The 9,769-nt window shown below is 49.5% G+C and overlaps 1 protein-coding gene across 1 annotated transcript in view; it reads left to right on the top strand.

The window, feature by feature from the left end:
• The window catches only part of RRP12 (ribosomal RNA processing 12 homolog), a 30,594-nt gene extending 22,957 nt beyond the window's left edge, over positions 1-7,637 (top strand). Inside the window, exons 26-34 of the mRNA XM_079138694.1 lie at positions 56-147; positions 310-468; positions 590-765; positions 984-1,109; positions 2,609-2,658; positions 4,517-4,583; positions 5,999-6,066; positions 6,386-6,468; positions 7,153-7,637. Coding sequence (XP_078994820.1) covers positions 56-147; positions 310-468; positions 590-765; positions 984-1,109; positions 2,609-2,658; positions 4,517-4,583; positions 5,999-6,066; positions 6,386-6,468; positions 7,153-7,255 — 924 coding nt within the window. The 3' untranslated portion in view covers positions 7,256-7,637. The remainder of the gene's footprint in view (positions 1-55; positions 148-309; positions 469-589; positions 766-983; positions 1,110-2,608; positions 2,659-4,516; positions 4,584-5,998; positions 6,067-6,385; positions 6,469-7,152) is intronic.
• The last annotated feature ends 2,132 nt before the right edge of the window (positions 7,638-9,769 follow it).

Here is a 9,769-nt window from a genome sequence, read left to right on the forward strand (position 1 = left end):
TGGGAGAGAAGGCATAGTACTCTCCTCCTGATACCCTGGTGCTCTTCTCTGGTAGATGGAAGCCATTGGGAAACTTTCAGATGACATGCGCCGGCACTTCCGCATGAAGCTTCGGAACCTGTTCACCAAATTCATCCGCAAATTTGGGTCTGTGTACTTTAATGGGGTTGGGGTGGAGAAAGCACAGATTGAGGATTTCTAGTCCCCCCAGGGACTGCAGGGAAGGGTCCATGGTTCCTGAATACCTCCTGCCTCTGAGGAGCACTCTCTGGCCAGTGCCTCTCACCAGCCCTTCTTTGCCATTCTCAGATTTGAGTTGGTGAAGGGGCTGCTGCCTGAGGAGTACCACAAAGTCCTGGTAAACATCCGGAAAGCTGAGACCCGAGCCAAGAGGCACCGTGCCCTGAGCCAGGCTGCCGAGGAGGAAGAAGAAGAGAAGGAGGAGTCTGCCCAGGGTAAAAGTGACAGGTGAGACCATGGCAGGGTCCTAGGGTCCTGGTCTTCTCCAGCCCAGAGTCTGTCCAGGCATTGCCCAGTTGACCCCTGCCTCTCCAGGGAGTGCTCTGACTTGGGTCTTCTCTGTCCTTAGCATTGAGGAGATTTTGGCTGACTCAGAAGATGAAGAGGACAATGAGGAGGAGGAAAGAGGCCACAGCAAAGAGCAGCGGAAGCTGGCACGACAGAGGAGCCAGGCATGGCTGAAGGAGGGTGGAGGGGATGAGCCCCTTAACTTCCTGGATCCCAAGGTGGCCCAGCGAGTCCTTGGTAAGAAAGAAGTGGCTGGCCCATGAGCTTTGAAAACTGATTTGCCCTGGTGCTGGGTTCTTGGAAGGTGGGCAGGGAGTAGCTTCTGTGACAGGTCAGTAGGTAGGAGCTGAGAGGCTTCCAGTTGGGAGCACAGACCTGGCATGTTGGTTCTGAGGAGGGTGCCAGTGGGTTAGGACTGGACTTCCTCCTTCTCATGCCAAACTCTGTCATACCAGCCACACAGCCTGGGCCTGGCCGAAGCAAGAAGAAGGACCATGGCTTCAAGGTGAGCGCTGATGGCCGACTGATTATACGGGAGGAGGAAGGCGGTGACAAGGTGGAAGAAGAGGACACCACTAAAGGTGGGACCACACACCTGTTGTGGGAATGCAGTTGCTTCTGGCCCAGGCCAGGGCTGCCCTGGTGCATTCGTTCATTCATCCACTTGGTGTTCATTTACCTTTCCGTGCAAGGATCATTCATTAAAAAAGCCTTGGTAAACAGATATGAGAGCCAGGCATGGTGGCACATGCCTGTAATCCCAGCGACTTGAGAGACTGAGGCAGAAGGATCCCAATTTCAAGGCCAGCCTTGGCAACTTAGCAAGACCCTGTCCCCAAAAATAAAATATAAAAAGGGCTGGGCCTCTAGTTCAATGGTAGAACTCTTGTCTAGTATGCGTGAGACCCTGGGTTCTATTTCTAGCACTGAAAAATAAAATAAATTCTACCTTTGAGATGCTTTGGTTTCCACAGCTGAGCTCCAGGCCCTGGACTCGCTGGCCCTACTAACTGGTACTCACAGGGCTTCCCCTGCACCTCACTTGCTAGCAGTATGTCTGTGGACACTTATTTAACATCTCTTTGCTTCTGTGTCCTTAACTCCAGATAGACATGATGCCGACACCGTCCCCTCTTCACAGGGTTGTTAGGAAGATGAAGTGAAGAATGTACACAGCACACGTGGGTTTCTGTACCTGGTCTCCTGTGCTCCCCTCTCATCCCTTTGCACTCTCCAGTCTCCTGTCTTCTTGGTCCCCAGCACTTCCTGATGCTAAAAAAGCCCCTCCCTATCTACCTTTCTGCCTTTCCCAAAGCCTCCCCTCTTTTTAGGATTTAGCTGAGGTCCTTGGCGTTTGCAGGGCACCTCAAGTGTCAGGCCTTGTTCTCACAAGATTCCTATAAGTCCAGGGACTGCCCTGTCTTCAGCATCTAGTCACAGGGTCTCTTTATTATCTTGGTTGTTACTTGACTTTGCTGGATCTCTTTTCCCTCCAAATGGTTGACTTCATACTTCTTATGTGCCCACAAGGTGCTTGGCATGTAGAGGGGGAGAAAAGATCTTCAAGCTGGGCACAATAGGGCATCAGGCTACTGGACAGGCAAAAACAAGGAAATTGTAAATGGGAGACCAATCTGGGCAGCTTAGCAAGATCCTGTTTGAAAATTAAAAATAAAAAGGGCTAGGGTTGTAACTCAGTGGTAGAGCACCCCAGTCCCCAGTACCACCCCCGCTTTCCCCCAAAAAAATTCTCATGTAGGAAAATTAAGCAGTCCTTCTGGCAAAGTGGGGCATGTGTGGGTCTGGGCAGACTCCCCCGGAAACCTAGGACTTTGAGTCTCAAAACTGTATTCACCTCTAAAGTTGGATCACCGCTTTCCTCAGGGGCTATCATCCCTGCAGCCTATGATGAGAAAAAGGGGTCATTCTTCAGGGGTCTTGTCTCCCACAGAAGGACAGATCTGAGGAAGGCAATTTTCTGGGGTTGGAGTTGGCACCCCCTCATCCTGGTGAGCCAGGAGGAAAGGGTGAGTTGGGGGCACCCTGAGTATTCACAGGCCTGTTTTCCTTTTGACACCAGGAGAGGATGAAGAGATGGCTGACCTGATGGAGGACGTGGGCATCAGAAGTGTGAGTAGTTCCTATTGTCAGAGGGCCTGGGCCTCAGCTTAGGCCCCACAACTTCTCGCTCGCCCCTTGGAGGCATTGCACCTGCTCTGCTCTTTGGATCCTCAAGGGTTGGATGCTCAAATCACCCCATGTGTCCTTCAGTTGAAGAAAAAATGGCCCTGCAGCTGCATGGAAGGCATGTGCTGTGCAGGCTGCAAGGGCAGAGGTGGCCATAGCTCCAAGGGCAAATACCATTTCTGGGAACATACTGGAGCTGTTTCTTTGTCCCTGTCCTTCCAGACTATGCCCAGCTCATCCAGCCCCCCTGGGCATCATTCTTAGGCCATAGCTGTCTAGTTGGGGATGCAGTAGTACTGGTGCTAAAGAGGTGGGCTCTGGTTTCACATCTTGGCCTCAGGCTAACCTTTCCAAGTCTCAGTTTCTGGTCTGTAAAATGGAATTGTAAGTAGACCACCTCATAGAATTATTGGGACATTGTGATCAGATTGGGCATGTAAAGTACATCAGTACAGAATCTGACCTGTAGTAAACCTCCCAGTTTCCCACATACCTTGCCAAGTGCCCTCTGCTCACCTCTTCCCAAGGAGCTACTAAGTGCCATAACAGTGCAGATTGCTGTTTGGAAAACTGGGTGAAAACCAGGCAAGAAGAGACTCATAGGGTTAGAGTGACTAAGGATCTTAGAAGACCCCTGATGCAGTAGGGCTTGATGGTGTACATAGGCTTGGTGACCTGTAATCCCAGATGCTCCGGAGACTAAGGCAGGAGGATTACAAGTTTAAGGCCAACCCGGGCAACTTAATGAGACCCTATCTCAGAATAAAAAGGGCTGGGGATATAGCTCAGTGGTAGAGCACTTGCCTAGCATGCATGAAGCCCTGGGTTCAATCCCTGGTGCTAGAGGAAAAGAAAAAATGAAGGCCCCTGATGCAGGAAGTCCCTCAAGGATGCTCTGGAGCAGTAGCATGTTGCTTCTGGTTAAAAACCCTCCCTGCCTCCTCCAAAGCCTGTTTTAGTGTGGCGTAGCTCCCTCAACTGGGAGTTCTTCCTTTCCCTGGTCTGAGATCTGCCCCTCCATAGCCACCTTCAGCCACCATCTGGTTTTACTGCCTATGTGCTCCAGCCTGTTACTTCTGGTCCCTCTCTCTGGCACCCCTGGCCTTGGAGCTTATGTGCCTTTGGAGTCCCAGGAGTGTGGTTTCATGAGGCTTCCAGTGGGCAGCAGAACCAGGGCTGGCCTTCCTCCCTGCATAGCCTAGTGCAGTGCCAGGCATGTAGTAGGTGTTCACCACTTGCTGTAGGATATAATTGGTTGATACCATGTGTCCTTATTATTGGCTCATAACTGCTAGGACTCTAATGTTGAGGGACTGTAGTAACTAGCTTGGGCAGGGGTCTCCCACCAGCCCCTAGAACACTAGAACTGGGCCCTGTCCCCCAGGTCCCCAAGGCCTGGCACTGAGTGAGGGCTCAGTGCACTAGTAACCAATGGGAAGGGTTGAGTGGAGTTTGAGTTAATTGAAGAGCTGGTAAAATCCTTCCCTCCAGAGAGGTCTAGGACCTCATTTTCCCTGTTAGGAAATCAGGCTGGACAGGCTTTAGAGTGCCAGATGGGCATCCAATGTCCCTGAGTGGAGTCAGTGTGGAGAGGCAGGCCACAGTCAGGCATGGACTAGAGCTTCACTGTGTGATCCAGGACAGTTACCTGCCCTCTCAGGGCCTTTGTTTCCTTTTCTGTAAGTAGGGGAGGGACACTCATGCTCAATGTAGGTTACCGCTGATGATCTTGATGTCATTAGTGAATATGATTATGTCCCTTTTTACTAACTCCCTGCTTATTACTACCTTTTTTTCATAGAAGAAGAAGCGTAAGCAGCAGAAAGAGGCTGAGGAGGAGGAGCTAGAGGTGCCCCCTCAGTACCAAGGTAAGGCTTCCACTCCTCTGTTTTGGAACACTGATTTCTTTCACCTACACCAGGCAGGGGAGAGGCAGGGAGGGATGCAGAGCCCTAAGTTTGCACAACCTGGCTGCACTCAGATTGGCTGACATAACTGGGCTGGGTGGGAGTAGGGAGCCAGGGTTGAGAAGGCGTGTGCACATGACCCCCACCCTTCCTGAGCCCAGTACTGCTCACTTACCCTGGTCTGGGTTGACAGGATTTGGGTGGATTAGTATTGTGTCTGATCCCCCATTGAAGTTCCCTTCTATGTTTACTTCTGAGCCCCTAGGTTAACCCCCAGAGAAGCTACTAGAAATGCCAAGTTGATTTTTCTGCTTTCTTCCTCCCAAGGTGCCCCTGTAGGGCCCTGCCCCAAAGCCCTTAAAGCAGAGCCCTTGCTTTACATCTGAAGGCCAAAGGCTCTATGGGAAGACTTTGCTTCTAGGAGCAGGCCCCCTGTGCTGCATAGCATCCTAACCCTGGTGGAGAATCTTGTGGCTCCCTTCTGTCCCCACAAGCTGAGGCCCAGCTTACCTACAATGCTCTGAGATGATGTGGTGGGCAGAGGCAGCAGTATCAGTTGATGGGACAGGAAGTGTCAGTTTAGCTCCTGCTTAGCTGTGTGACTTTGGTCCAGTCACACTGCCTTTCTGCCATTTCTGTAAAAAAGGGTTCCTGTTGGTCTTCGCAGAGAGTCCTCCAGAGTTGGCATTGTAGCATTCCATCCATGAGTGTGTTGAAGTCCAAGCTGTAGATAAGCTGACCTTGGGCAAGGACCCTGATTTCCCTAAGCTACAGTTCTAACCTTTGTACAATGGAATTAACAACTGCCTTTGTATCTTGAAGTACAGGTGTGAAGCCCAAATGAGAAAAGAGTGGGGAATCTGAGCCCTATCTTACAGTGGAGGTTAAGAGACCTTAACCTTTAATGCTGAGAGGCCTGCCTGAGGTTAGAACTGAGTGGCAGAGCTCAGGGTTGAACCTTGGTGCACTGACCACAAACCCCATGTCCAGGCTGGGGATGTAGCTCAGGGGTAGAGCACTTGCCTAACATTCTCAAAGCCCCGTGTTCAGTCCCTGCTAGCACAAAAATAAATAAATAAAAATCACATTTTTCTAGAATTGGAGCAGGTATAACTTTGGAGAATGTGGGTCATTTTATGTTGGTAGAGAATACCACAGGTCACTAATCAGCCTCTAGGATTCTGGGTCAGTCTGAAGAGCCTAGTGGTCTGTCAATCACTGTGCAGACCCTCCCTCAGGAAGGACTTCATCCTTCCTAGTCAAGTTCCTGGCCTGTGTTCATCTTCTCTGCAGCAGCCCTATGGAAAAGAGGTCCCTTGTCCTCCAGGAGGAGGCTAACATGTCTCTGACTTGTGATCTCTGTGTTCTCCCCACAGCTGGAGGCTCTGGCATCCATCGCCCCATGGGCAAGAAAGCCACTCCTGGGGCTGAATACAAGTCCAAGGTAAGGGCTGCAGGTGGGAGCATGGGGTCTCCTGGTAATGGATGGGTGTCTGGGAGGGTAAGAAGGAGCTGTATCTATCACTGTCATAGTGAGGCACCTTCATGGAAGTAGACAGGCCAGGGAAGAAGGGGCATACCCAGGTCTTGTTGACCTCTGAACTTGAGAGCCTTGGTAAATGGCTTTCTAGGGCCACAGAAGCTCTTGGGTGCCATCCAAGGCAGAAAATGAAGGGAAGGGAGGTCATGGGGTCTGTCGAGTCAGCGGGGGTAGTGATGGGAACCCCACACTCCTAGCTAACTCTGTTTCTCTGGATGAGCAGAAGGCAAAGGGCGATGTGAAGAAGAAAGGTCGGCTCGATCCCTATGCCTACATTCCCCTCAACAGAACAAAGCTCAACCGCAGGTATGGTGAGGTATGGGACAGGGTTCAGGGGTGGGTGCTCTTCTCACTGAGCTATCAACTTAGTTGCCCAGGTCTCTTCCAGAATTTTTTTTTTCATTTAGCATGTACCTACATATAGTTGGTACCTACTTGTGTGTTGCTTTTTTAAACATGATTTTGCAATACAGAGATTTTCTGGTATATATGTTCTTTATATGCTTGTAATTTCTATAATAGCTTTGGGTAATTTGCTTTTCTAATCCCCTTGTTGGGAAATGAGAATCATTTCCACTTTGGGTATTAAATAGGATTCTTTGAGTTAGGTGTGAGGGCCATATAAGATGCCACGTAGGAATACTTGGCAAATGCATGTTACTGGTAAATGGGGTTCTAAACTTCAGTCTGCTGGCTGAAAGTTACCTTTAGAAAGAAGAATGGTGGATAGAGTAAACTTTGGCCTTCTCTGTCCATTTGAGGAGCACTGGAGTGGAGGGCTGTTTCCAGTAGGTGTCGTGCCAGAGTGGAACAGCCTGGGCAGGACACATGCCATGTAGAAGCCGGGGCTGCACAGGGTTGCCCAGTTCATGTGCTCTCATCCTGTCAGCCCCCTCTTCCTGTCTCTGCTGGTGTTGGGGGTGGCCATTATTTGACATTATGAGGAAAGGAATCCACCCGTTGTGACCCTTCTCTTCCTTGTCCTTGCAGGAAGAAGGTGAAGCTACAGGGGCAGTTTAAAGGTCTGGTGAAAGCTGCCCAGAGAGGGTCCCAGTTGGGACATAAACTCTGCAGAAAGGATCGCAGGCCCTGAAGCCCCAGTGCCCCTGGGCTGCTTTTTGGTCTATGCTGAGGCTCCCTTTTCAGATCCTAAGCTGGTTGACATCAGCTCCATGCCTGGACTCAGAATGACTTTTTGGAACCAGGGCTTAGCTCCCAGAAATACCCAGGATTTTGGAAGCACCAAATGGAAACTGCCTTTTGGAGACATCCCCAGTTCCTGGGGATGGGACTGTGGCCTCACTACCTCTGAGTAGGCCCCGTAAAGCAGTCTTTCTGCCAGAGCGACCATGAGCTGCCAAGCTGGATCTTTTCCTCCAGAGCCACATGGCACTCAGCCTGGCCACGGTCTGCCTGTGTGAGATCTGCTGTGACTAGGTGCAGAATAAATGTGCATCACTGTGTGTTAGCCCCGACACTGTTTCAGAACCTTCCCTGCTCCAGGGTGAGGACGTATCTGGTTGTTGGCTGCAGTGACTTGACCCCTTTCTTATGCAACTCCCAACATATAGTCCAGGGCATAACTTAATGCTCTGTCCATAGGTCAGGCCTTGCGACTTGTCCAAGAGTCCACCTGTGGTTAGAGAACTCCCTAGCTGCACTTTACAAACCCTGTCAGAAAGTGACATTTAGAGAATAGGAGGCTGGTCCCCTAGAACTGTGGTTGGGTACAAGGGATTTGGAACAGAAGGGAAGCAGCAGCTGAGAGCTGTTAGAGCCTGCAGCTTTGGCTGCATCTGGGCACAAGGCTCTCCCAGCGTTTTTGTCCATTGATTCAAGGGTTTACTGAACCCCTCTGTGTGCCCAGGGCAGCCTGGTTTATCCATCTCCCTGTGCCCACACACTGGTTTCCCAGATCCTGTCGTGGTGCTATGTGATTCCCACTAGTCCATCTTTGTTGGTCTGATGCAGACCTTCCACGCTCTTGAGCTCTTGAGGTCACTTATCCCATCAGCCCAGGGTCCTCTTTTTTTTTTTTTTTTTTTTTTGTACTGGGGATTGAAACCAGAGGGGTTTTACTACTGAGCTACATCCCCAACCCTTTATATTTTTTATTTTGGAACATTTTCTCACTGAGTTGCTGAAAACCTCACTAAGTTTCTGAGGCTGGCTTTGAACTTGTAATCCTGCCTCCCAAGTCGCTGGGATTATAGGTGTGTGCCAGTGTGCCTGACAAGGGTCTCCTTGGGTATGCTTTCCCAACAGCAACCAGAAGCAAAGAACTGCTGGGCTATCCCTACACCCCAATGAGGAAAATACTTTGTTCCCTAACACTTGATTTATGAGTTTTTCTGCCTCATTCTTGTGAGATGAGACCATACACACATTCCTTGATAGTTTCCATTCTGGTTTAATGCCTTTTGTTCCAGTAGCGCTTTCAGGAGGTGCTATATACCTTCTAGTAGCATGTTCCTCTAGTAGCATGTCCCTTGATACTGTTCCATTCATTCTCCAAGACTTGAGTCTTAACTAGATCCAATACCCTCAAAGACCTCCCAGTGGTTTTGGGCTGGGAATCTGAGAGGAACCACACTTCCCCCAGAGATGGCACTGTTCACATTCCTTGTTAACAGAAATCTGGGATTAGAGAACAAGCAAGAAAGTTGGTCAAAAGAGGTGACCACTGCAGGGCGAGGTGGCACACACCTTTAATCCTGACTCAAGAGGCTGAGGCAGGAGGATCACAAGTTCAAGGCTAGCCTCAGCTATTTAGTGAAGCCCTAAGCAACTTAATGAGACCCTGTCTCAAAAAGAAAAATAAAAAGAGCTGGGGATGTGGTCAGCAGTTAGGTGCCCCTGGGTTCAATCCCCAGTACCAAAAAAAAAAAAAAAAAAAAAAGTGACCACTAAGGATGTGCAAAGGTGATCTAACCATGACTGCTGTTAGTACACCTTGTACATAAGGTGTGTCAAATTATCCAGTCCCAGTTTTTTACTGTCCCTGTCCTTTCTCAGGTAATGAAGCATATGCTAGGGAGTCTTGTGAAGTAGGGAGAGGTGCGAACCAATTGCCTGGTATTGACATCATTATGAAAGGAAGTTGGAAGCTGGCCTGCATATTATCACTTATTTCCCAGGAAGCTGTTTTCTTTCAAAGGTGGGAGGGGCAGGTGACCTAGAAAAGTTGGTATTAGCGATGTGCCTGACTCCATATTCTTCCGGAAGTTGACTTGAAATGCAAATTATTTTGCTGCAGAGGCAAAAATTAATCTGCCCCCAAAACTTCAAGTGCTTTAAACATGTTACAGAAGTCAATGCTGCTTTTGGGTCACCAGTGGGGTGAAGGGGGATCTTAGGAGTGTTCATCAACACAAGAGTCATTCAGTTGCAGGGCAAATAGAAAACTTGCACTAAGATCCAGATTTACTGTTTTAATTTCATTATGCTTTTGGTGATGTCAAACTGTTGAGATTTTTCTGGGTCTGTCTATCTGCTCATTCCCAAATAATAGACAGATTACACCTTGCCTGACAACCAAAAAAGCCAAGGTGGTTGGGCCCTGGGGATTGGCAAAGACACACTGAGTGTGTCCCTGCTGTGATACTTC

The sequence above is a fragment of the Sciurus vulgaris genome, assembly GCF_902686455.1.
Source record: "Sciurus vulgaris genome assembly, chromosome: 4".
In the NCBI taxonomy this organism is placed as follows: domain Eukaryota; kingdom Metazoa; phylum Chordata; class Mammalia; order Rodentia; family Sciuridae; genus Sciurus; species Sciurus vulgaris.